The 27,965-nt window shown below is 41.0% G+C and overlaps 1 protein-coding gene across 5 annotated transcripts in view; it reads left to right on the top strand.

Moving 5' to 3' along the window:
• DEPTOR (DEP domain containing MTOR interacting protein) overlaps window positions 1–27,010 on the top strand; it is an 86,797-nt gene extending 59,787 nt beyond the window's left edge. For 2 of the 5 annotated variants that reach the window (XM_075495186.1, XM_075495188.1), the window contains 4 exons: window positions 31–101; window positions 778–882; window positions 20,760–24,670; window positions 25,810–27,010. In XM_075495186.1, coding sequence (XP_075351301.1) covers window positions 31–101; window positions 778–882; window positions 20,760–20,888 — 305 coding nt within the window. In that variant the 3' untranslated portion in view covers window positions 20,889–24,670; window positions 25,810–27,010. Of the gene's footprint in view, window positions 1–30; window positions 102–561; window positions 749–777; window positions 883–20,759; window positions 24,671–25,809 lie in introns of those variants that run through there. The other 3 variants (XM_075495187.1, XM_075495189.1, XM_075495190.1) reach the window with 3 other exon arrangements.
• The last annotated feature ends 955 nt before the right edge of the window (window positions 27,011–27,965 follow it).

Here is a 27,965-nt window from a genome sequence, read left to right on the forward strand (position 1 = left end):
TATTGAATATCCATTTATGTACCTCCACAGTATTAAAGAGACCCGTGACTGCCGATGAGCTCTTGATGCCTGGAGCCCCATACGTAAGAAAAACTTTCACGGTATGCCTCCAGTATTTTTCTTCATTTTCTGTGTGTTGTATGTGTAAGGTAATCCAAACAGACATTTTCTGATGGGATAATTAGAGTTAAGGTTTGCTAAGAGCATTTGCTAAGGTTTGTACTTTAAAATCCCAAACTCTGTTATCAGTACTTCCACACATTTCAGGTCTGATTCTGCCCTTGTTTATCCTGTCTTTATGCCAATGTAGTACTGCTGACTTAAATGGAGTGTAAAATTGCATAAAGCCAATAACATTTGTATTATACAAACTCATCTAGACTTTGTGCTTCTGTTAATACGTGCGCTGCAGGAGTTGACTACCTACTCAAACTGAAGTTTTCTACTTAGGTCTTTCTAGACTATGATGGGACAGAAATTTTGATTCATATTCACTGTTAGAGAAAGCCTTTCTGTAAAGACATTTTTGAACCTATTCATTGGAAGCCTTGCTTTTTACAGCCTCCTAGTTCAACCAAAAAAAGTTCATTAAAAGCAAGAGGAATCATTTGGATAGAGCCTTTCCCATGAGTGATACAGCAGCCTGTACACAACATCCTTTCCTATATGTTGGAAGTACAGAGATGTTGAAACTATGTCTTGAACCATTTAGATGTTACTCCCTTGAACTTCACCGAGCTGCCCGAAGGTGAGCCTGTCCTTCTTTTCTCTTTCCAGATCGTCGGTGACGCGGTGGGCTGGGGCTTTGTGGTGCGGGGGAGCAAGCCCTGCCACATCCAGGCTGTGGACCCCAGTGGGCCGGCAGCTGCGGCTGGGATGAAGGTGGGTTTTCAAAACGGGATGATTTACCGGGGGTATTTGTGCTGCTCAGTGAAGGTCTTAGGCTGTCTGTACTTGGGGAGGGAGAGGTGCTTTTGGCTCCTCTTGGTTGAGGATCATTGTCTCAGTTTCAGGCAGTGAATTCTGCTGCCTTTCACCCCCCTCCTGTTTCTTTTCTTCTGTCCTTGAGATTCTTCAAGTCCCTTTTTCACATGAAACTCATTTATCTTTTCCAAGTTGCTTTCTTGAGCTTTTCCCTTTTTTGGTGTTTTTTTTTTTTTGTTGGTTGGTTGGTTGGCTGGTTTTGGTGATTGGTTTTTTTTGTGGGTTTGGGGGTAGGTTTTTTTTTTTATTTTCACCTTTTTCCAACTCTGCACAATTTTAGCCTCCCTCCTCCTGACTTTGCAATTTATGTGGTTGTTGGTATGCAGCTTCTGGACTTTGCCTATACAGAAGTCATAGAAGTCATAGAATTGTTTAGGTTGGAAAAGACCTTTAAAATCATTGAGTCCAACTGTTAACGTAGCACTGCCAAGTCCACCAAAGAGGACTTGGAAGGACAATAGGAAGAGGCAAAGTCAGACATACCGGTTCAAAGTGAAGCTAGCATAGCCCGTTGTTCACTGTAAAGCAGTTAAGATTCAAGACATTTTGGAAAGAGGAATGTACAATACTTTCATATTTCATAAAGAGTTTAAATACTTTCATACATGCTTTAAGATTGAATAAATACAAATTCCACGTGAAGGCTTTTGTACTGCTAATGCAGAGCCCACTGACTTACCTGTGGGTTTGGATCACATCCTACATATATCTGTGAATTACTCACTCTCTTGTACAGTGGGACAAATAAAAGCAAAGCATTATGCCAAGTACAGATAAAAGCAAGAAAGGGAAACTGCTACACATACTCCGGTGTCCAGGCTGGGCCAGACACAAAGATTAAATGGTCAGCTTATGTCATGTTTTATCGTATGCTAACAACACAAATGAAGGTTTCAGAAGTATTCCACGTGCAGCCTAGTTTGCTGCGAATTTTGTCCTGCCTTCTAAGTTATTTCCCTTTGCCATCACACTCACCCCAGCTGTCTCTCGCCCGTATATTCACACCCACCAAGCTGGAGGCCGTGTGCGCTGCCACGACTCCGGAGATGAGCATCCTGCCCATCACGCGATGCCAGACCTGCCGTGGCACCCTCCTTAGCAAATGCGCTACAGCAGTTTCTTCCCTCTGGCTTCTGGGTTTTTTTCATGAAACTTGTAAGAATGTACTGTCTTTGAAGCATTTACTTTTTCTGAGTACGGGCAGGCAAACCCCTGGGAAGGGGAATGGCAGCTGCAGAGCCTGTTGGTGCAGGCAGCACCCTGACACATCCTGCTGGCAAATGGCTTGATTCCTGAGGGAGCTGGCGTTTTTTATATGTTTTACACAATACCTAAATATAATACACAGTTAAAATTTTCATATGAAGAGTATCATTTTCGAAAAGTAATCCTGCCTAAACTTCAAAGGCCTGAAATTTAAAAATAATGAATTTATTTTTGTGCATGTTCTAGATCCTGAACTTGGGAGTTTCGTCCTTTACAGCATCTTTTATCCTCTGAATGTAGCAGCTAGCAATGAAGTAGATCTATGCTGAAACCTGACTTGTAAAAATAACACTGTGGTGTCGTATGTATAATCTTAGAGATTTCACTTCTGAACACAGCAGCTTAAAGCTGAATATGGTGGGCCTTTGGTTTGTTTTTATTTTTGGTTTCATGCTGACAGCCCTGCAACTACACACTGGGACGTTTCAGTTAAGCTGGGTTCTTTCATGTTTCACCTCTGAAACAGGTTTTATGTAAGAAATTATGTCCCTGTGTCTTCCATTTGTGCTCTCCACGTGCTCATGTGCTCTGATGGGGTTACAGAGGTTTACCTGAACCAGTCAAGACATGAGAATGTAAAATAGTCTGCTGTCCTGAGGGGAGCAAACAGTATTTTAGACAGTAAAACTGGGATATACAGCCCTAAATTTGCACAAAGGACAGATCTGATAATTTGCAAAGGTGCTATCTTTATATAAAATTGCTTTTCAGAGCAGGATTGCACATATATTAGTAGAGTCCCCGTTTAGACACCAAAGTTGGCATTCCATTTTCAGAAACGCTGAATACCTTTAGCCCCTGGTGAAGAAATGCCAGGTTTCTTTGAAAATAAGGGGTTTTGTTGAGGTGTTCCCATGGCAATAGGTATGTAAATTATAGTGCAGTATTTGAAATTTTTAAAAATCTATGTCACTTAATCCATCTGTTTACAGAACTCTTCAATCTGGCAAATGTAAAGGAATCGTATGACAGGCTTTAGATGACAGCTCCTTGAAAATAAACCTTCCCCTGTGTGGAAGCTGCAGGAGGGGCACTTTGAAAATAGTCTATTGGGCACGGTAACTCCTGGTGGGCCGGTGCAAGAGGCTTTTGTCTGCCAGTGTTGCTCTGAGCGCTACACCAAAGAAGCGCTAACAAGGAAAGTTGGCTATGATGTAAAGGGCAAGAATTTGAAGAAGAGCCAAGACTTGGTGTTGCAGTTTGTAGAAGAGTTCTTGGCAGTAGCAGCAGGGTTTTTCCTCCTAAGGAGATGCATCCAGTGTAATTGTTTTTGGAAGTGTCTTTATTTGTAAAGCTTGTGATTTTGCACTTACCTCTCTTGGAGAGCATTGTATTCCTGTCTTTGCATTACGCTGGACAAATTGTTGAGAGAGGACTGCTGCCTACAATCTCATTGTAGGACCTCACATTGTGCACTTAAAACTCTACCGTGTTTTATATAAAGCAGTAAACATTACAGGCTCAACATACCTGAAGGACTTTGTGGTGTCTTGCTTTCAGCCTGACCTTGGCTGGGTTCCTGGCCTGCTCCAAAGCGCTGTGAATTGGGAGTCTCGGTAGAAATCTCAATGAGCTTGGGACGGAGCTCTGACCACACACAGCAGCTGTGTGGTGGGCACGGCGCGGGGCGGCTGGGATGCACGGGTCTCCGTCACACACGTGCACCTCTGCGTGGCAGCACTTGCCATCTCGTTCTACGTGACGTCCTCTTCTGGGGGAATTTTCGGACAATTTAATACTGAGAAAATCCCTACTAGCATGGTCTGCTGAAGAGGTGTGAGAGGGTGTAATGGTTTTGGCTTTAAATCTTGATACCTCTTCTGGGGCCGGTAAATAGGATTACCATTTACAATCCGAGGTTTCAAGTATGAAGCTGAGCAAATAATTTAATAAATATCTTGTCAATTAGGCTTATTAAAGTATTTTTAGACCTGATTTTTTGAAGTGCGGTTGCCTGTGACAGCGTTGTGAAGAACGTGGTTGCTGTAAGCGCATGAACAAGTGGGAGCTGGAGGCGACGCAGGGCTATGAAAGGAGTCAGTGTTGCAATGCATACTTCTAAGTTATTTGCAGCTCTGTTTTGCTGTCTGCTGTCGTCAGCAGTGGAAGACAGGAACAGCAGCATTTTGAAGTTCCCAGGTTGCTTTAATATTCAGTATTGACTGGCTGCAAAATTCAGGTCTCTGTGGATGACACTGCTAAATATTGCCAGTTGTTGTCAGGAAAACTCTTTTCTCCCTTTTTTCAGTGTTTTATTCTGTAAGTTAATTTCTGGTTCTGAGGTACAAGTATTCTTTGAAAAGTTACACAACTGGACTTCAAACTAGTGACTTAAATTATGCATCGCACGTTATTTAGTGTGACATCACTGCAACAAAGTGTGACAAAACGAGCAGACCTACCTTAGTGTGAGGCTTGTGAAAGAGACAAATTAATCACTCATTTTGCTAATTATCTCTTCTTCCCTTTGGCTGGAGAAACCAGTGCCCAGCTCTAACCTTTGCAGAATGCTAAAGAGTATCTGTCTCCTTAAACTGATTATGAGCAAATTAGTACTTATAGCTGTGACACCTAAGGTCTTTGTATCGTACAAGTTGCCAACGGCCACTCAAGCTTTTCTACCCTATTCTAGTTCTTCTTCATTTCAGTTAGCAGGGAGTTTGGGGGACCACGTATGGTCACTGGTACCAACCCCTCCTGTTTTGAGCTCTGCTTGGGGATTACGATATACAGCCAGGATCATTTCAGCATGGTTCTGCTCTCCTTCTGACCTTTAAAAGCAGGCACAGGGAGGAGGTCAGCCCCATAAATTTTCTGCCCGTGCGAACGTCTTCTACATTCACAAATGATTATTTCAGGTCTGCGTTCTCAAATGATTTCACTAGCAGAATAAGAGCCAAATCTCAAGTGTTAACTAAGTAGCCACTGTTTTTGTGGAGCAGATTGCTGTCAGGTCCATCGAGGTCATCCAGCCCAGTCTCCCTGCAATCAAAGGAACATTGGTACTCTCTGATTAGTCCACAGAGTCCAAATACTGCCGCAGTCACAAAATATTACAGGCTTGTAACAAAAAGGTCTAAAAGCATTATAAGGTGCCAAGTGGGGAGGAAACCAACCCAAAAGGATGTGATATCAGAGGAACTGCCAATGCCTTTGGTTGCTGCAATAGGAAGAAATTTGAACTGTGAAATTCTCGGGGGGTTGAACGTACCCCATGCTGCAGAGAAATGCAAAACCCACTCCATGGTCCTTGCCAATCTGACCTGAAGACTGATGATTGCTTAACTGTTTGACAAGCAGGATAAACCAGTCTAACAATCTTAAAAAAATTATTCCCTCAGGAAAAAATATCCCATTTATGGCTGTGGCCAATCTCCAATGTTTTACAGGATAGTGGGAAAAGTAGAGAAGCTTGGACATCATGAGAAACTTCTTAAGTCCTAAAGGCCGCCTAGCGAGAGCTTGAAGACTGGGATTTATATTGTATACATAAGGCACAATGAACATGCCTCCATTTAAGCCTCTCCATGAAGCTTAGGAAAGGGAAGATCCCTCAGTGTTTTGTGCTGGGACTCTAACCCTTTAAAGCACTGGGGAGATGCTTCAGTGCTAATTGAAGGTATCCGAAGGGTACTTTAACAATCTCATGTGACTGAGCTTTAAATGAGAAGATGAAGTAGGTTTGGATAAATATTTATACTGTGCACAAGCATATGGTGTTGTTGAAGCAGATGCAATTCAGTCTTAGAATTCTTATCTTATACCAACATGTTACTGATTGTAGAAAAGCATAAATTACACGAGTTGCCATCTGTTTTCAATTACAGCATGAAAACACTGGGGCAGGTTGGTATTTTCCTTTAGCTGTGTTACCAGCTCGCTGCTGAATTTGATAATTACATTAGAGTGAATTCAGAATGAATGTATTTGGTAATGTGAACACTCAAAAAAAGTTGCTGACAAACTGCTTTCATAGCTTGGCCATAAGTAGAGAAGCAGCAGAGCTAAATGTGCATAGCACTTCGTGTGATGAATGCCACTACTGTAGGGCTTGAATATAGATGTATATATAAGTTTCAAACATGTCTCTGTAAGTGAGTGCCACATTTTCTGATAGTATTTAATTATAAACTATAACATAAAGGTCCATTCTCCCCCATAGAAATGTGGAAGCTGTATTCAAGCACCTATGGCTTTAGAGAAACCTAATTTTAAGAAATCAGATTTGGTATTTTACCATAAAATCAACTCTGGTTTTCTAAAACCAAAGAAAATTCAAACAAGTTGGAGCTCGGTCTTTCACTTTATGCAGCTGTGAGTAGAACCTCAGATTTTATGTGCTGCTATCCATCACAGAGATTGGAGAGAGTGAGCTGAGGAGAGCAGCCATTAGCCTTGAACATCTTGTAAGTTGTGTCAAGAAGAGTGGTTGTCACATTAGGACATGTTAAGAGCATAGTAAGAACATAATGGTCAACAGTGTGGATGCTATTTTTTTTTTCATTTGATCTTTAATAGAAATATTTCTAAAAGACTCTAAAGAAAAATTTAGTAAGGCAGCTGTGTTAGTCAGTAGCATGATGATTCAACAGACGTTGGAAGAGATCAAATATTTGTGAATGTGAAAATACTCAACTCTGCCATTGACATGAAAAATGGATTAGTGGTTGGTTGTCCTTGACAACTGTTTAACAGCATGTATAGCAGCCACCGTACTTTCCTGATCGATGCATGAATCTGTGCCTGGGTGTTCCTACTCTGTGCCTGCCTCCTCTTTTTGCTCTGTGGTCATTTGCTCAAGGGGTTTGCTGGTGAGCTGTGGTGATGCCTCTGTAACTGTCACAAAGTTTCCATTTCCAGTGGGTGTGTTTAATTAATCTCAATGAGTAGTTCCCACATTTTTTAGAGTGAGTCCTGTTCCCACTTTTCGATAGGTTGGACCTATCCTAAAACCCTGGTAGTCTAACTATACTTGGATTATTGCCATCAAAATTACAATAGTGACATAGTTCTATGAGTACTGGGCAGCATGCTGCATCGTACCCATCTCCCCTTGTCTGAGAGTTTTGTGATTTCAGCCCTCTCACCAGCTAGGGGCTTCTCTTACTGAAGGAAAACATGACCTGGGGAGCTGCATTGTGTGTCACTGCCAGAACTTTGTCTGGTTGCCAAAAGGTGAGAAGGTTTGGCAAATCTCTCCTTTGCTTTCATTACAGAATACTACTAGTGCAACAACAGAGTCCTTATGGCCTTGATCATCCTTTGCATTAGCACAGTGTCTCTAGGTTGATGGAAATCATGAAATGTTTTCTCAGCAGTCCCCCTTTCCCTTCGTCATTGGAAATCCCAGTGCAGCATTGGATGAGCTGCGAATCAGTCCCTCTGCTGCCCCTTTGCTGCACCAGCTACTCCATCTGCTGTATTCCTCTTCCATGGTGGAAGGCCTATCACTGTTGGACCTCTCTGAGTGACAGGAGACTATCTTAGAGACGCTGTACCACTGGTCTGCTGGTGGAACCTGCCCCGTGGTGGCCCCATGGAAGACACAGTTTGGATTTGGATTTTCTTCTTTACCCTGTCACAAACTCCGTGCAACTATATTGACCGTTTTCCTACCAGAATACGTAGATATTCTTGTAAAGTACTGTGGGATTAGACAGATGGAAAATGCCAACAAATCTGACATAATCAAAAAGTTTGATGAGTAGATCCATTTTCATACCAGTACAAATCAATAAAACTCCAGGTTTGCTAAAATTTCCTTGTGTTTCCTGGGGCTGTGGTTCACAGCATATGGTCTAGGTTTCTCAGTCTTAGAGCAACACGTAGATCCAAATGTACAGACTGGACCTACCAGACTCCTGTGCAGCAACGTTACATCGGCACAGGCTCCACTGAGTTTCAAAATTCAGTCTGTACAACTGTCCTCTTGCTAAGCCATCCTCCTCCTCCTGACGAGGAATTTGTGTTTGCATCAACTCCACATACTTTCTTGGCAACATACTACCCTGACATCCCTGCCCAGGTTGTAACTGTTCTGGGGGTGAATAGAGGTTTTCTGCTTCTAATGCCACCTTATTCCAATCTCTGCTGGTCTTTACCAAAATTCTCCTCTATTTTGCTCTGTTTTCCACTATTAAGCCATTAGACTTTAAGTATGACATTCTGGTTCTTTTAAAGCCATGATAAAGCTCCTGTGGTCTTCAGACATGTCAGAATTTCATCCTACATTCCTGCTTTTTTTGGTGGATCTCCATTTCTCTGCTTGTTTCCTTGGTTTGCCTTGCTTCTTTGCCCACAGAATTGTTTAAGGATCAGTTTGTTTTGAAGACATCTCTTCCGAGGCCCCAGTACTTCTGTTGAAGTTGTTTTGGATGGTTAAGTGAGCTCCACCCTTGTGCAGGTATCTCTGAGGGCACAGTCACCACCAAGCAGACAGGGTGCGGGACTGCACTCGTGTCAATAGGCTTCTGTTCTTCTGAGTCAGTGGACATAAAATCACCTAAAAAAAATCAGCTAGCTTTATATTGGACTAGAGACTAGGTGCTTGCTGTGTCTATCAGGGACTGTTATATGATAAAGAAATCAAAACTGCATGTGAAAAGTCACCCCCCTGAAGTATAAAAAATATGGGAAAGATCCACTACCATGCAGACGGGCAGGGCAGTCCTCAAACGTCACTCCAGCAGGATGCAAACCACAAACTACACACACAAAAGAAAACAGAGAAAAATTCTTTTTATGGTTTTTCAGTCCTGTTTTTGAACAACAGGACCCATGTTAGTCACTGTGGAAAAAGGAATTAAGGCAGTGGGGATTACTACATAAAATATAAAAGGAGTGGGTTTAGCTTTTTGAGTATAAATTTCACCTTTAATAGTGAATTTCCTTTTTTTCCCCCTAAACTTATAGGACACAGGTTTAGCAAGGTTTTACTTGCTTATCTCAGACCTGAATTTTGGCCTGCAGAACAGTATTGGATTTCCAAGAACTGTGTGATTTTTTTCTAAAGACTCTTTTAACAGAGAGAGAGTTTTACTGAGCAATAAAATGACTTTTTTTTTTCCTTTACAACTGAAACCTTATGCAAATACAGAAAGTTTCATAATACCTCAGAGCTCTTTCGTCTGTATTTACAGCAGTGTAGTTGACATTGAACTTGTTTATAGGCTGGTCACCTAAAATGCTGTTGAGCAACAAGTGACCTACTGTACTTGTGTCTGTACATTGGCTCCTTCTCATCAATAGCAAATACAATTCAGAAAAAAAAATTGTCTGCAGGTTTGTAATTGGAGGTCAGTGGGTTTCTTAAATTTAGTCACATCATTTTAATAAAAAGTAGGTTTAGAAATTATTTTCGAGTAAGTGGTGTTTTGTGGCAGGATAACCCAGATATCTGAACACCCTGCATTTATGAAAGTGCTTTCTTGATTGTTTCTGAAGTCTTACAGCTGTAGCCATTCAGAAAGGGAGAAAGCAGTCTTGGTTTCAGCTGCGCTGTAAAACAGGGCTGTGCTTGTGTTTTGACACAGCTTCCAAATTCCAGCGTGGTCTATAGCCCATTGAACGGCGAGATTTAGTGCCAGCCAGAACAGCTGGGGTCTTACCCTTGCTGGAGCTTTCTTAGGCTATTGCAGGTCACTCTTAGGTAGTCCAGGCTCTCTAAAGAGAGGACTGTCATCTGAAAAACTTATCCCACTGCTGCATTTCTGCAGAATGGCTGAAACCTTAAAAAGAATATCCTAAGTGTCTATTAAAAAAAGACATAAAATTAGAGGCCAGTACAGCAAAATGCTGGCATTTTGAAGTGCTTTTGCCCTCAATTGAGGGTGAAAAGCATTTTGTATTATTAGGTTTAGTTGCAATATCCATTTCACTTGAAGCCTTGAAGGGTTCCCCAGATGCTGTTGGGTTTACAGCATCGTGGCTATCGCAGCTCTCTGCCCCGAGCGCTTCGGGGATGCTGCCGCTCTCCGGCTGCCTACTTTACAGACCCTTCCCTGCACTTCTCCATGTCTTTTCTTGTTGCTGCTCAAGACACAAGCTGGCTTCCTTTCATGATATAAGTGAATGATTCGGGAAACATGTTGCATTGAAGCCAAGGCTGTTTAGCTAGTCAAACACATGGAAAAACAATGGCACTTTTGTCTGTGCAAACAGAGAGCAGCTGTTTGTCTCAAATGGCGCAGACCGTTCCTGCTGGTGAAGGGTCTGGAGCACAAGTCCTGTGAGGAGCGGCTGAGGGAACTGGGGTTGTTTAGCCTGGAGAAAAGGAGGCTGAGGGGAGACCTTATCGCTCTCTACACCTACCTGAAAGGAGGTTGTAGCGAGGTGGGGGTCGGTCTCTTCTCCCAAATAATAAGAGATAGGACAAGAGGAAACAGCCTCAAGTTGTGCCAGGGGAGGTTTAGACTGGATATTAGGAAAAATGTCTTCACCGAAAGGGTTGTCAAGCCTTGGACCCAGCTGCCCAGGGAAGTGGTGGAGTCACCATCCCTGGAGGTATTTAAAAGGCGTGTAGATGTGGTGCTTAAGGACATGGTTTAGTGGTGGTCTTGGCAGTGTTAGGTTTACAGCTGGACTTGGTCTTAAAGGTCTTTTCCAACCTAAATGATTTTATGATTCTATGATTCTGTGCTCATTACGGTCTTGTTACTGGAGGGTGCTGAGGGAGCCTTTCATAGATCTGGCTGCCCTTGTAACTCCCTTGTTTGGGCTGGTTTAGGGACTATTTGTAACTAATATGGGCCCTAAATGAACTACATTTAGTTAGTTTAGCCTAATTATATTTGACCTTGTAAATAAACTGATATATAGTTTTTAAGTTCTTTATTAATTACATGGTTTTTTTCTGTCAGGAACTCTAGTTTAGGTATAGATATACCAGAAAAAAAAAAAGAACACTAAAAGGTCAACCCAAGCATAAAAAGATGTTATTTCCAAGCTAGAGACTCCATGTTCTTCTGCTGATGATGCAGTATTTCACCCAGAGCCACCTTTAGCCATTTGAGTTATTTAACATTTTCAGAGCTGTTCTGTGGTAGGTGTCAAATTGCAGTATACAATAAAAATGCTTACAAATTTAAGCATGCAGTCACTGGTTTGCTTTCCTGACATGGTCCAGTCCAGCTTGGCTTTACCTGTGGGTATTTCTCTCTGGACTCAGATTAAGTCAGTCATTTTACACACCAATTCCCAATTAGGGCCATGAGAAGCAGTGACCTATATTTCCCTATTCCCTATTTATGGAACGTTTGCATTTCAGGGTATTAGGTCCTTACTGTTATTACCCTCCAGGTATCTACAGATAGTTTTAGTTTACCTACGTGAGTATTCCCCGTTTGCTGTGTCGGCGTTCGTCTGACCGCTCAGTCAATCCGTTGGGGAAATTCTGCCGCTGTAGAGCCGAGACTTGCGTGCAGACCGAAAGCCGCCCACCCCAAAACAAGAGTTGTTCTCATGGGCTATTAGGTCAGCTCTTTTCCCCCTCTAATTTGTCCACTCTATTTGTGGAGTTTGCACAGCAATGGTTTCATTCTATTCCTGGTGAAAAAAAAGACTGAAATTCCCGTTGATTCCCATCAGTGGGAAGGGAGGGAGGGAGGGAGAGACTATCCAAATCAATGATGAGGCCCTTTGAGAATCTATGACTTAATTTTACATTATATGACTTATTATATTATGTTATAAATATATATTATGTTATTAGATGTATTTATTAATTTTTATATTATGTAGTTTTTATATTATGTTGTTTAATTTCCGGGTTGTTTTTTTTTCAGTTAGAGACTGATGAGCTTGGAATACTATAAAAAATTCAGCTCCTTTAAAAAAAAAAAAGTATGTAATGAATGTATGCAATGAAACTATGTAATGAAGCCTTGCTCAGGCAAACCAGCCATACCAGACCACAGCCACAGATCAAGATGGAGAGCCAGAAGTACACACTTACATTTGTAATTCTGTAAATGGAGTTGGTTTTCTCTGCTATGCATTGTACCATGCTCTGCTGGTACCCAGTTTCTAGCCCACCGATGGGACAGTGAGCCAGCTTAACACTGGTGTAGACCTTGAACAAGAAATGCGTCCCTCTAGAGAGAAAATCCTGTTTATGCAAGACCTGGATACTTGCCTACTGCCACACCACCCACTCTACAGCCAATTACACATTTGCTAGAGATATTTACAGAGCTGAACACACAGCTGCAATTTCTTCTGTTTCATCCAGTAACCTCAATTATGTAGAAAAGGACATTGCATGATTTTTTAACCTTCCAGCAACATGCAGTAGGTTTTGAATTGTTAGGTCCCAGCTTTGATTTACTAATCCTAGCAAGATTGCATGAATTCTTTGGGGGGGGGGGGGGGGGGAACCAAGATAAAAATCTAACTGGAAACATAACTTTTAGGACCTCTGATTTTCATCTCTATTCTCATTCCAGCATGCCAATGTAAAGCTTAGCAGAGTGGGAGCAAATACTTCAGTGCTGCTGTGTTCGCTTTTATTTGGAAGGTTAGTCTTGTGTCTTAGGCTCTTCTGCGGCAGCACGTTCAGCATCTCTGTGGCCTGCGCTCTTTGCTGAGCATTGGGATTCCTCTGCTTTATGGCTATGGGTTACCTATTAAAATAGAAGAGGCCCTGTATCAGCATAAATGCAGGTTGTGTGTGTAAGGGTGTGAAAGAAGTTGAGCCCTGCACCCTCTCTCCTCCACCGTTGTTCTTCTGCCTCAGATTTATCTGCACTTGTTCCTTCTACCTCAGATTTCTCTGTGCTTGTTCCTTCTACCCTAACATCCGTCTTGCCATTGATTTCACTGGGACTTTAAGTTATCTGATAACTTAAGCCACGGTTTACTGATCTAAGTGTAAGCAGCTGCCAGAAAGGTTGATCCTATCCCCACCTCCTTTTCATCTCCCTCTTTCCCTTTGCTTCCAACCAGATACGTGCCTATTGCCGTCTTCCTCCAACCATGTCAGGCACATCAGGGAACTTATTTTGCCTGGAGACAAGTCCTTTCATTTATTTATTTTTGCTGGCACAAGATTAAAAGGGAGCGGTGCCTGGCTTTGGCGCATTGCTCCCCGGAGCCAGCAGAAAGGGACAGGAGCACCTCTTGGGAGCGCAGGCACCAAGCCCTGCTACAAACCCTCCTCCTCTCTGGAAGAGGTTTGATAGCTGGATTCACAGAGTCCTTGGCAATTCAGGCTGAGGGTATCCCTTTCTGCTGGCAGAAGGGGTTGTGGGGTCCCAGATCAGGTTACTGCTCCAGCTTTTGATAAAGAAATCTTTTTTTTTCCCCACGTTTCTTTTAAAAGTAAGATTAGTTCTTTACACCCTAAGGAGAGGAAAACCTCATTCTCTGATCTTGTCGCTAAGGGTTTTGTGTACAAACCCATGGCGTGGTGTGTGAGGTAGAAGGTGATGATGTGGTAGTTAGCTCGGAAGATTTATTCAAGAGATCTAACAACTGGCAGGGCAAAACTGCATGTTTACCCGCTTGTAAATAGCTCCTTTTTAAATGGTAACTGCAATAAAAAGTAGAAGCAGCGTAATTTTTTGTTCCTCTGTGACAAAATAACAGCCCTAGATGGGAGTAAGTATTTACTTTCACTCATTTCTCAACTCCTTCATCTGTCATATTTAAATTAGGTTTTAAAATTGACGCCTTGATTTCCATCTGTCTGCTTGAGAGCGCGGTGGTGCTCGGGAGGCGGGAATGGGAGCAGCAGTTCCCAGCATACCCAGAGGAGAAGGGGAATGTGAGGGGGAGAAATCCCATTGGAAGCATAACTCTTCCTTTAAAATGTTGGAAGCTTGGCAGCCCTTCCTCCTTGCTGAAGGCCGGAAAGCTGCGTTTCAGATGTTACGTTCTTGTAGCACCTGAGCCTTCTCCAAATTTTGCTGAAATCTGTCAGCAAGACAAGAAAAGCCAAAGCAGATATACCGCCTTTTTAAACAAGCGATGGTAAAGAATATCTTTTCTTTTTTTGCTTTGCTTTTTCCTTCTCAGTTTCAGCAGTTCAGTAACCTGCACAGGTGAGAGCTGTGGCCATACCACAGGAATCCACCAGTAAGTTTTCTATCTTAGAACTGGCCCAGAGTTTTAAAAAGTATCTGTAGAGTGTGAAGAGCTTGATTTGTTGGGTATTCTGCGTAAGACATCTCCAGGTCACTGACAGTTGCAAAATGTTAATCCTTCAGCCCCAGTTTGCATGGGTGCCTGTAAGGAAGGGTTCGTACTGACAGCGTGGCCTGGTATTTAATAGAAATCAGGATCTCGCAGGTCTCTCATGCAGATTACACATAGAGAATAGATGGGGTTGCTAACCACGCGTGAAGAACCTTTCCTCTGGAAGATCACAGTGAGTTTCAGAATACCATAATGAAACAATTATAGGCTTGAGCTACTCAAACTGGCCAGCTGATCCTTGTCCCTGTAGGATTGGTAGGACATGAAAAAAGCATTTATTTACAATTATTGAGGGTATCTCTATAACAGAAATGTAAACAGGCTGTTTCTGTAATGGATTTAATTTTAATTTTCATTAGCAAGAAGAAAAGCAAAACCACTAACATTGGACTATTCTTTTCTTTTTGAAATAGTTATATTGTCAATTCTGGTATGAATTTTATTCTGTAAAATTGTCAAAATACACTTTTCTTTAGACAGCTCTGAAAGAAGTTATACTTAGAAGCTTTTATTTTAGTTCTTAGGAAAATTGCTGAAGAACTTTCCAGGGTTGAAAATAACTCCTACATTTGCCTGAATGCATTTCTATTTGATGCTAATAAGGTTTTAAAGAAAAAGACCAAAAAGAAACCAATACATTTTTCCAGGTATTTTGGGAATGGCTTGTCTTAAAGTAAAAAATGATCTGTGTGACTTTGGTGTCACATCAGATGATAAGAAGAAATAATAGTTAAGGGAACATGTCCTAAACTATCCGATAACTATATGTAAATCAGTGTGCCTACAAATTATGAACAGAGCAAAGGGTTAAATCCAGTCTGCCTCATGGTGGAAGACTGAGCCAGCCCTGATTTGCACACAGCTTTCGCAACAACTGCATGTTTCTGTGCAATGTGCTAATAACTTTTGAAGTACCTTGGTTTCAAAGGGATCTGCTTTGCAGCAGGATGCGGCCCTGGTTTGAGCCGCCAGCTGCTAGAAATCTGTTTCAGATCTGTGCAGATTCCAGGAGTGAAATCCTGCCTGCTCTGGAGCAAAAGATTAGTGCAAGGCTGGATTTCACTCTCTCCCTCCAGTGTTTTTTTTAAGATTTTTCCTTCATGCAGTTGCCACATGTACAGTAATATTTGTATCTTCAATGGCAATGAATTGGTGGCAATGTTTTCAGCATCCCTACGCTGTTTGGTTGACCTTGGTGCTGTTGGAGGAGAAAACTCAAGTGTGCTGGTAGAGACTTCTGCCAGTCTTAGACCCTGAATGATCCCATTACTGCCCAGATAATTGGGTAAAATATCAGTACTGCTGAAAAACAGTGGTTTTGCCACTATCTTTAATGTGTCACTGCATAATCTAGCTTTGTATGCAAGAATTTCAAGCCTATGTTGTGTTTGGTAACATTGATTTATTTGGTACCTATTCGATCTGTATTTGTAATAGTTTATACTCTCTTAAAGAGAAGTTAGCAAAAAAAAAGAAAAAGCAGAGTGGATTCCAGACACTGATCCTGACACTGAGATGTAAATGATAAATCCATTGAGAATTAGAGCCTTAACTCACAGCCAGTGAAATGGGGCGCACACGTTTGCTGCTGTGGAGAAGGGCAGTCCCCCAGCCACGCTGCCTCCTGTACGCTGGCACGGGCATTTGCGTTCCTCTTCATCTTAAGCTTTTTTTAAAATTTATGTCAAATTAAAGTAACTGTGTAATCGTGGTCTTATTCTACTGTTTTGAGACATATTATCTGTTGACTCTGCACAGCTGTTACTTGCTTTGCGACCAGTGATGAACGGTTGCGCTCACTGCATCTGTAAATTTAAATGCTTTTTAGGGCTGTCTCAAAGAACTTTGCAATCATCACTTAAGCCAAATTCTGCAGTGGGAATTTCCAGCTCTTCATGATCTTTCACAGCACCCTTCTAAAAAGTGTGCCTAGAAAAAAGAAAGGAAATTTTTAAAGGATTTTTTTTTTAAATATTAAATGGAAAGAAGTTCAGCAAGCAAGGCGTGGCTCCACAAGGAAAGGTGACTAAAGCCTACGGCGCAGACAGCATCTGAATATCTTAGGATCTAGGCTAACTGCCTCTCCTCAAATAATATTCCTGTAGCATTCATAAATATTAAGGTCATCCTGAGGTAGAACGCTAAGTAAGAATTAGTGACAGGTTTGCAATGTTTTTATTCAGTAATTGGCTTTAAGGTAGTTGTGCAATTCCACGCCCACGCCTGCGGCCGGTCTCTGACATCCCTCGGGAGCATCCCGCGGTCATCCTCACCGTAGCTCCTGATCAACGCGGGCTCAGCCGTGCAGCCCTGGTGCAGACAGCCCGCTGCGAGGGCGCGGGGCTTTGGTTTGGCCGGCGGGCAGTTCTCCGGGCAGGGAAATCAGGGGCTGTGGATGTACGTCTCCAGGGCAGCCTGGCAAGACCAAGGAGGGGCCGGCAGCCAAAGCTTGCTGCGGAGGGAAGAGCAATAACCAGTGAGGGGGAGGAAGGGTTGTACAGCTCCAAGTACAGCACAATCCTGACTTTGGCCATTAAACGTTACGGTAACTAATTATAATTCCTCTTCTTGCCATCTTCAGTTTGATGATAAATGGCATGACAAATCTTTGCTAACTCCCTTAAGCGATAGGTTCCCAGATCCTTCCTGTTCAAGTGTAAGCCCAAAGCTGAAGTTTTCATTTTCCTGGGAACACCTGGATTTGGTTAAATCTTCTGTATGTGCCAGTGAAAACCCGCAGAAAGACAGAGGTGCCTTTTCTGCTATCTTCTGTGGGCTGCTGTATGCTAGGGCGGGAAATTCAAATACTTAACAATAAATGTTTATTACTGTAACATTTAAATATTTGAAAATAATTAAGGGACTCTTTTCATTTCAGTGTTACTTTATTTAACTGTTATTGTTTCTGTGGTTTTTAGATTGCCACATCCTGATCAACAAAATGGTTGGAATTTATTTGGACTTTGTCATTTCTTGAAGTCTGAGGGATAAAAATGGATGCTTATCTCCTGTCAAGCTCCTTGGAGAGTTATGAGGAAATGAGCAATAAAAGGCTCTTTGAGACTCTTTTAACTTTAGTTTATTATCTATTATAGTTACTGATGTGTGGAAACCGACAGAGAAATTTTACATGTTTATAGTTACAAAGACCCTAACAGCTGTAGCTATGAGCTGAGCACTTACAGCTTTTTGAAATGTGTTTTTGTAAATGTAACATTAAATCAGTGTGATTTTGTAAACCAGTCTCCTTAAGAAAATTCCTGAGATGATAATATGTGGGTTGATACACTCGGTCAGGGCTGGTTTGTGGGTACTTGCTTGCTCTGGCTCGTTTTGTAACTCCACCAAGAGAGCAACGCACGATGGGGCAGGATTGGTGATGGCCAAAATGCACGAAGCAGCACTGCATTTCATTTCCCCTTGCTGGATGCTTCTCTGGATGGAAAACTGGGGTGGGGAGACCAAATCGGGGTGAGTCAAGGGCACTCAGCATACTGAAGGGTCCAGGACTGTGAAAACCTCTCTCCCCTCATCAGGACTGGAGGACACGGCAAATGGCTCCACATTTCTTTATCCCTGAGGGAGCCACATCTGGAATTCGCAGAGACTCAGCCCTTGGGGCACTGGCCAAGCCGTGGCCATGGAGAGAGCTTTCTGCCCCCAGGCTGACTGGCTCTTTATTATCATCTCCTGTTCCTCACGGGTCTTTTCATGTAATTTTAGGACAGAAGTACTCTTTTCTACACCTTGTCCTCCTTTCTATGGTTCTCTTCTCATCTGGCTCGGGTGGACTTTTTGCATCTAATCCTACCCACTGGAAATGGTGAAACTAATAAGCCATTTGGATCCAGTGCAAAGGATGGCACACAGAGGACTGTTCTCAGCCTGTACGCATTGCTGATTAATAATACTGCCAAGGGCATACATTAAACCAAATACATCGAGAACGCAGACGTGTCAACTCTTGTCTTTTGCGTAAGAAATTCACTCTTTGGCATCCAGATTGCTGTTCACTACTGCGGTGCCTGTGCCGTCCGCATTTACGCCATTGCAGCCCTCGTGCGAGTGGCTGGCCGGTCTGGAAAGGCTGTTCCTCTGCCAGGGATGTTCCCCGGAGGCGCCCGAATGCCCCTGACATAATCCAGCATGCGGATTTATCCAGCACATGCTTGCATGCCTGTCCCTGACCAAACACGAGTCCCATGCATTGGGATTCCAGTAACTCAAGAAGTCTGAGAGTATGCAGCAGTAAAACAGACGTCAGCCATTCAACTTCCAAAAATTGCATTAAGCCAGAAGAGACAATGTTATTTCTGCAGGTCTGTTTTAAATCAACCCAAATATTATTCTGGAGCCAGAGCTATAATTCAGTAAAACTTGATACAATCTTGGAAAGCTATAGAAAGCATTAGGAAATACCGCTGGGAGTTGAGAGACCTATAGATACTGCAAAAATCTGCAGTTTAAACTGAATAGACATGCCTCTTAAATACTAATCGAGGCACGCTGCAGAGGATGATGCGTTACCTTTTCAACCGAAATCCTTAAAATTCAGAAGGCTTTGTCTGCACGTAAAAGCTGAACCATTTTCCTCATGCTACTCATAGCTGAAATATAGCATATGAATGTATAGGAAAGATACATCCATACTGCCATGGAAGCTGGCTAAGTGGTATTGCTGATTGCCGTACTTTGATGATCGTTTAGGCTACCAGTAAGGCTGACTTCCAGGATCGCCAGCTCTGCGGAGGAGTTCTGAGTTTGAAGGGGTAAGGTGCAAGAGAGAGGTCTGCCCTCCCTTCAGGGCTGCCGCCGCTCTTTCTGGGCAGAGGCTCTAAGGAGCAAAGATTAAAATCATTGGTGGCATTTTTGATGAAATGTTACATTTTTGGATTGGCTTTGCTTCCTCTGTAATTTTCCTTAAACAGAACATCGATAGCTACGTTCTGTACATTTTGCACAAATATGAAATGAGTTTCACCACACGTTTTACTTGAGAGGGAAGGTAGCTGATGCACAAAAGTGAAATGACTTGGCTTGTGAGAAAGTCTGGTTTAGAGCTAGCAATGGAAAACACCAGAGCTATTTCCCACCTCTTCTGCATACATTTCTCTGTTGTGTTTCTGCCTAAATAAGAAAGGTAAAAATATAAAATAAAGCGTGAAAATTTCTAGTGATACTCACTTCATAGCTTCTTTCATACAGACTGAAGATCACTTATGGGTAAGATAACCTTCTGGTGAATGCATTGGTTTCATTGAAACATCAGGATGATATTATTGTTGCTTTAGGCTCCATATTTTTATCATTAAAAACACAGATCTAGACATTACACATTTTTGGCCTTTTTACCAAATACTGTAATATTATGATTAGATACAGAGCAGGCTTAATGTTTTTGAGGAATTGGTATTGTTATCTTTCTTTTCCTCGTCAGTTTTTTACAATGCTGATGTGACTTTTTCTCTGATTAACTCTTTTAAGATATACAGTGGTGTTGGTCAGAGTATTTCCATCAAGACTTTTTGGACAGAAAATGGCCTCTGATGATATGAGACTTTCAATGTTTGAATTAGTTATGGCTTTTAAAAACAAAATATTAACGTATTTGAAATAAATTCATGAGCCATACTTGCTGAAGAAACCCAAAAACTGTTCACATAAGAAGTAGAAAGAACTAAATCTGTGTAGGAATATCTCCTGAAAATGGCAGTGAAATTTTAATCCGTCCTAGTACTGACTTCAACTTCCATGATATTATTTCCTAGAATCTGGATCCCTTGGGTTCATGTTGTACCGGTGGAGGTTCTGGCACTGAATCTAGTGAAGTTATCATCCAGACCTTGCCCTGAGCCGGGAAACATGATGCATATTTTTACTGTGACTACCAAGAGCTGTCTAAAATGGTTTCTATGGAAGTGTTTAAGACAAACTAAGGATAACAGACTCTTGGCAATGGCCAGAGCCGTCTTGCCCCATATTATTTGCAAAGCACCACTGATATCAGAAAATATCATTGACATCAGAAAATATAATTGTTATAAGAAAAATGTCATTGTTATAAGAAAAATGATTGATGTAGGACTTAAAAATTCCACAGATTTCAATGTTGCAGTGATATTTCAAAGAAAGAATTTTACGGAAAATTAACTTGCCCGATTAATTCTAAGAAATGTGTTTTTCTTAAGAGTGCTGAATAAGATGGTATGAAGAGTTCTGGAGGTTTTTCATGCCCAGGAGTTGATAGTACCTCTGTGTAAATAACCTTATCAAAAAAAGTCTAACGCATAACTTTTGCTGCTTGCCTTTCTCCTCAGGTTTGCCAATTTGTCGTGTCTGTCAACGGCCTCAACGTTCTCCACGTGGATTACAGGACAGTGAGCAACCTCATCCTGACCGGCCCTCGAACGATTGTGATGGAAGTGATGGAAGAAATAGAGTCCTGAGAAGGAAAAACCTCTTCCTGGACATTTTTGTGACAGAAATAGCAACGGCCATGGAGCGGCATGACACAAGGAGGCAGAACGTTGCTGTGTCTAAATAGATCATTTTGCTTTTAGGGGAGGGGGGCTCTCTTTCATTTAACAATAATAGCACTGGTGATTATGCTAAGAAGCAAACAATAGATACCAGCATATTTTCACTAAGGACTTTTCTTTGCCCGACGGAGACAAGGTTAAGGCCTTTAGGTTGTCTGTCCAGCCATGTCTGCATCAGTCAGAATGGTTTCCCACCTAAGAGGCCATGCAGACTTCCTCACAGTCCACCACTGGATCAAAGCACTTCAGGAGGTGAAAGAACCAAATACTGTGGGGTCAGGATGTCACAGACGGTTTGCATGACATATTTAAATTGGTAAACATCCTCCTGGTGTCCAGCTTTGTCCCAGGATCATGTGCTGCTGCAGTTGCTCTCTCCTTGGGCCGAGGGACGGCTGACTGAATGCTGGCTTGATTGCAATCAAACACAAGCGAACTGCAAATGCATGAAAAAAAGGTGATCATTCTCTGTAGGGAATACTGTGGTATGAATGTTTGGGTTTGACCGAATACACAGTTTATTCTAGAAAGAAAAATGTAAGACTGTCTAGAAAGAAAAATGTAAAACTGTAAGACAAATGGAAAAGCCTGTGGTACTTGTGCAAAATCTGGCCTTTGAAAATTTGTTTAGATGCCTACGTACTGGTTTAGGTGCTCAAATATAAAATCTTGATTTTTTTTTCCTTTTCTGGAAAGGAAAGGTGTCTCAGTCTTGTTTGTCACCTTGGAGAAATTTTGGACACCTTTATTCCTAGAAGAAAAATATTTGGTGGGTTGAAGTGGGAAATTCACAGTGTTAGCATTAGCAATGACACATCCAGATGCTCCAGTAGAGAAAGTACACTTCAAATTGAAGCAATGTACTTGAATGTACATTAAGCTTGTTAGCACTTTCCAATCATCAAATGTTTTGCAAACTACAGACTTGCCACATGAGTTGCATTTGACACTATTACTAATAAAACATTGTATTTAACTGACTCTTACTCTTTTTCAAACAGTAGGATTTCTTCGTTGATGAATTCATGAAACAAATCTTTTTAAAAAATGCATATACAAATGCCATATTCTTCTGAGTTAGGTGACTCCTCAGCTCGATGGTAATTGGAGTGCATGGGTTTTCTTTGATCTTTGAACTGAGTACATATATCCTTGTCCACAAAATGATAAATATATATTGCAGACTTTCTCTGCTGTCTAAATTTTACAATTAAAGCTTGACTTACTTTCTGTATGAGCATACCACAAATCCTTCAGTTATGGGGTGGGGAAAGTATTTTTTCCTCAAATAATTTTGAAATATGTTTTATATTAAAAATTGTTCTCACTAAATACATTGCTCTTGCAGTATGTTTTTCACTCAAGCACTTTTACATCAGAGATACAGCAAGTCTTCAAAATCACATACGCCTGCAGCTTTGTAGGTAGAAGTCCATGTGTTCTTTGTTTCTCATATAGCATATCCGTGGTTGATTTTTCACCATGAAAACTTCCCATATTCCACTAATATGCAGCAGTGCAGGGAGGTCTAAAACTGCAACCGCTAACTTGGTACTAACTAGGCAGAAAAGTGTTTGGAAGATGCTTCCAAAGTGTCATTTAGTATGACAGCTGTTTATCCCTGTTGTACCCCCCAAAATTTTGGTACACATTTATAACACATAGGAGATCATATTCTAGGCTTAATCTAAAATAAATAGTTCAGCACATAGTATTATATGAGATTGTAACAACTGTCGATGGTATCCACTAAGAACGGTTGGAAAAAATCCTGCTGTCCCAGAAATGTGTCAGTATGCTATAGGTTTTTGATTTTGTGAATTCAGGACTGCTTCCCCAAATACTTCTGTTTTCTTTTCTTTTTTGCCCGGGTTGTTTTGGTGGCTTGGTTGGTAGATACTTCATACCACTTTAAAATATAAATTCTACATGTGAGGTTAGGTTAAATATTAAAATGTGAAGGATTTTCTTAGCAAAATGCTAATGATTCTCTCTAATGCCATCATGGATTCTTCTGTCTTACATCTCTTGCCTTAGTTAATATTCTGCTACAAGTTCCCCGTAGCTTACAGATAATTAAGAAACTGGGTCAGAATTTAGCTTAATAATGCATTACAGAGTGCACTTTAGACTTGAGCAAAAAGAGTGGGGATGGGGGCAGGGAGAAATCTGTGCATATCATTATGTTACAGATTGGAGATGGCATTTTCATTTGCAAGATACATTAGTCTCTGTCACAATTTGAACACCATTACTTGCCTGCTGTTTAATGGGGATTTCCATATTGTGGTCTCAACTTGATTGGCAGTCTGGAATTTAATTAATTCTTTCCCTCTTCAATGTGACAAAGGTATTCAAATTATCTCCGCAGTGAAATTTTGTATTTTGGAAAAAAGGGTGCAAAGTTAACAATTAAGCTATAAAATGTATCACTTCTAATTAAATTGCAGTTTGTCTGCACATAGTGATACATACCCTCCGAGACATCCCATGGGAGCCAGTGTCAAACTCTCATGCACTTCAGAGGGCACAGAATTTTGAATATAATAGAGCACCTTGCTTCCTGCAAAGTAGCAGGGGAAATGTAAGATTATTCACAGAAGTGAGGCACTTAAGAGATGCATGACTATCACAGTGTGGACTGAAGCAAGAAACCAGAAAGGAAAAAAACCCTGGCATCAGCAGTAATAACTTCGTTAAAAAGATAGGCATTTTAGTAAGACTTGCTCTCTTATGTGATTGTATTTTTGGTTACTGTAGATCTTGTGAGATCCTCTAATAAATCTTTATGCCTTAATAACACAGATTAGTGCCACTCCTCTGCACATGTACATTTGCAAGTCATTTATAGAACATCTTCAAGCAATATAATGGTTAATTACATTCAACTAGCAGTTAAGCTAATTGGAGCATTAATTCAGTGGCATATTTCTCCTATCTTTCTTCTGTCATATTTCCTGCAAGATACATAATTTTGATTAGCTTTATCAAGATCAAATACCATGTGCATACTATTGAACACCACTGGTTCCACAGCTAGTCCCATGGAAGGCATTTCACTCATGAAACAATGCAGTAATCCACTTCAAGTGTATCGGAATTTGATCATCTGCATTTTAGGTCTCCATAGAAGCTGAAAATAAAATTGTCAGCATCGAAAAGACTATAGTGGTGTCACAGCAGCATCTGCAATACCAGTGGGTCTGTCCAACTACCCTCTTCTATGAGATTATCTTCAGGAAGAGGTTTGGGAGGAAAAAGTAATGCAGAAGGAATGTTTGTCTTGATATTTTCTTCCTTTTCTGGTTATATCCTCACTAATAATTATAGAGTGCTAGGAATGTGTCAAATTTTTGACACTGTCCCACAATTACTGGTTTAACGGTCAGCATGTCCCCTTAGCATGGTCTAGACGTTGAGAAAATTGCCCAGGTGTAGTTCAGCTAATACCATGAGATCAGAATTTGGGCATAGGGATGCAGGCTGTGTTGTGCCACTTGGCCTTAGGACCAGAGAACGGTCCCAGTACCGATTTGATGTACTAACATAGACATGGCCAAAGAAAGTAGTCTGAGGATTAGGAAGAAGAAGAAGGAGTGACTGACTTCTTTCTTCATCTGCACTGACAGCTGTGATGCATGGAGGTTTCCTTTTCCCTGTGGATGGAGACAGAATGATCGGATTATGGGGTAACGCTCTAACAATTTCAGATAACATCGGGAATGAAACACTATTTTTTTAATGTTAATTTTGCTAAATAAGACTTATGCTAATTTTAGAGACAGGAAAAACTGAGACAATATGGTTTGCAAAAATGTTTGCCTAATGCAAGACAGGCTGAGAAATCAATTGTTGCAATTATGATTTTCTTCCCAGTGTATAATTAGAACTAGACCACTTGTGTAAGTGAAAAAGCATGTGTATGTCACATGTATAAGTAAAGCTAGACCACACCACTCTTCAAAGAAAGTGAGAGAACTTCTAACCTTTTACAGTAGAATTGCCATTAAAGGTTTCCATAAATCACAATTTTTAAATTTGTCTTTCTTTATCTGGTGAGTGATGTGGCTTATATTTTTCACGTACATGTGTTATTTATAAAACAGAAATAGTAACTGCCAATGTAATAATTCCTGTTGTATACACACAGTGCAGATAAAAATACCATTGATGTTCCAGAGAAGCCGAGTGATTTTAAACCATTAGATTTCTCTACAAACTTGTACATAAATAAATAGTTACACATTCATTTTTAAACTGAGCCATTAAAGCAAGAGATAATCTAAGAATGTCAAAGAACATCACAGGACTCGATACAAGGAATTTATACTATAAAGACAGTGTTTCACATATAGATACTTAGTCTTTATACTTGCAATTCCTCAGGAAAATTCGGAAATATTCAGAAGGGAATAGCTATAACTGTCAAACTGACTGTCCTCTAGAAAAATGGCTGTTGTTTTGCAGTTAGGTATCCATTCTCATACTGTCCATGGGAGCTGTGCATTTCCAGTACTGTTGAAACTCCAGTTGCATAAGCACATGCTTAAAATTAAATGCTTAGTTTCGAGAGGACGCGCTTGAAGGAGGCACTGCAGGCTAGGTACCACAAATTGTTGTATTGCCTTTTATATAAAAATGCTGCCGTACACGCATACCTTTCCCATCCTACGTCACCGTAGCTCTCATTGAACTTAGAGTACCACAGTTGCCGACTGGCATGGCCTCGTCAAAGAATAATCGTCATTTCTTTTCAGAATTTGCAAGTGATTAGAGCCATAGGAAATTATCTTCTTTTTATGTGTAGCTTCTTGCTTCTGTTCCTAAGGCGCTTCTACCCAGAGACCTCTACAAAATAGTTTCTAGAGTACGGTGTGTGGACAGCTAGTGGTTTGCAGGCCACTTCAAAGAGGTGTTACATAGCTCCCGAGCAGCTGAACACCTCCTCCACGGGGAGATGCTCCCGCTGCTGCATGCGCCCAAGCAGACCACGCTGGGGAACACCGCTGTAAAGGACAGCCCTGGCCCACCAGACTGTTTTGCCTCTACCAGTGATTTATGGACATATTCTGGGTTTTTTCCGATTCTTCTGCTCCTTTTGCCACATAGTTAAAATGGTCCTGTTTCCTGCTTCCAGCTCAAAAATTGGTTCTTGAAGGTCTTGGTGGCTGCTTTCTTTGTCATTTTTACTAGTCTGGTTTTGAGTGGCTCTTTATCATGATCATCTTCACCAGCTTTTCATAAATTAGCAGTGCTCATTTAGCAAGCCTGAGATTTCAAGGAAAATGGTGAACTGGCTGCTGCTTTACTATCAAATGATAACTAACATACAAACAAAGCCTTGAGGTAAGAGAACAAAATAAGACAAAGTTACCATAATGATGGAATAAAACTCATTCAAGGTATTAAATACCACCACACCTACTCTTAACAAAGCTTCATATGGTTCGTAACACTGTATGGGCCATAGCTTTCGTGGACTTTCTCAGGTTACGGAATGAAAAGATGAGACCTCTAAAGAAGAGTGTCATTTTCCTCCCGTCCTCTGGATGAGCTACCACAGACCCTCTGCTCCTTCCCTCCGTCGCGCCCCGGCTGGAGCACAGCCTCCCAACCATAGCTGGGCTTAGAACCAGATAAACTCATGTCTTCACTCCAAACTATAAATGACTGGAGTATTGAATCATTAGGATTTATGTTTTCCTCTTCAGGTTTTAGAGTTTCTTGTATTAAACAGAAAAAAAAATATATTTTTCTCCCTCTATTCTATGCTTTTCCAATTAGGAAATGCTTCTTTTTCCCCCCTCATGTGTACAGTGGAACTTGTGATGAACAGAAATCATACTTTTCTGTTTGTACCCAAGCATAACTCAGGGAATACTTGTTCTTACCTGCACTCCTCAGGCAAACCTCCACTGAGTCTCCCTGGAAAATTTTACCTGAGCAAAACCTGCAATATGATGCCTATTACTAGATTGTGGCTGGAAAACACATAGTATGTACAAACCATTAGTTTTTGCAAAAGAAAAGTCAAGATAGCTTGTTTTAAAATTCTTGTTGATGGTTTTAAATTAGAAGCAAAATGAGTGTTGAACCCAGAAAAGCATCCATCAGGCAGGTGTGGTGATAGGGTGTAGTATGGAAAGGTCCTGTCCCGTTATGTTTCTTAATAGCAGCACAGAGGAGAAAACTATTACACTTTTGTGACTAAATTTACAATTTACATTCTTAACCCTGTCTTCTCAGTAAGAACAAAGTTGTAATTAATACGTTTGCATTTCAGAACATTCAAGCATAAAATGCACTAGATAAGAACATCGTAAAGATATATGTTTGTGAAGTATTTCAGTTTCAAATGTAACAAGCTACCCGAACAAAAGATTTCCTTTAAAGAAACAATTTTCATTTACATTGTGAAGTAATTAAAACTTTTTTCATATCTTCAATTTCTAAAATCTTTATATATGTGCAAACACTGCATGTATCAACTAAAAACAAATACACAGGCAGATAAGCAGGCTTGACTGAACAACTGCTTTGTCAATGGAGTCCAGCAACGGGGCTAAACCGAGCTCTCCACGTTTATTAGCAAAAGTTTAATTAAGCGTGACATTGAGCAAAGCCTGGGAAATATTAAGTGATTCCACTCGGAAGAAGTGCTTAGTAGTTTGCAGGATAGGGAATCTATTTAATTTCTGTTCTCAAAGTGCCCTAACAGCCTTGCTTTACCTGCAAAGTATTTCTAGAAACAAGATAAGATTTTATTAAAACTCATTTAAATATGGCGGGTGGAACTGACTAACTTTTATGGGTTAACTTAGAAAGGAAGAAACATGAAAATATTTAAGATCTTAATGTTACATTTTCCTGTTGCCTGTTTTGTTTTATAAGCATAGTCAGCTCAACTGCTTTTTGAAGATATCATACTGCACCCTTTTGTTTGTTACTGCAGTTTGGGATGTGTGTGTGCTTTGTTTGTTTTGC

The sequence above is a fragment of the Mycteria americana genome, chromosome 2 (assembly GCF_035582795.1).
Source record: "Mycteria americana isolate JAX WOST 10 ecotype Jacksonville Zoo and Gardens chromosome 2, USCA_MyAme_1.0, whole genome shotgun sequence".
Taxonomy (NCBI): Eukaryota; Metazoa; Chordata; class Aves; order Ciconiiformes; family Ciconiidae; genus Mycteria; species Mycteria americana.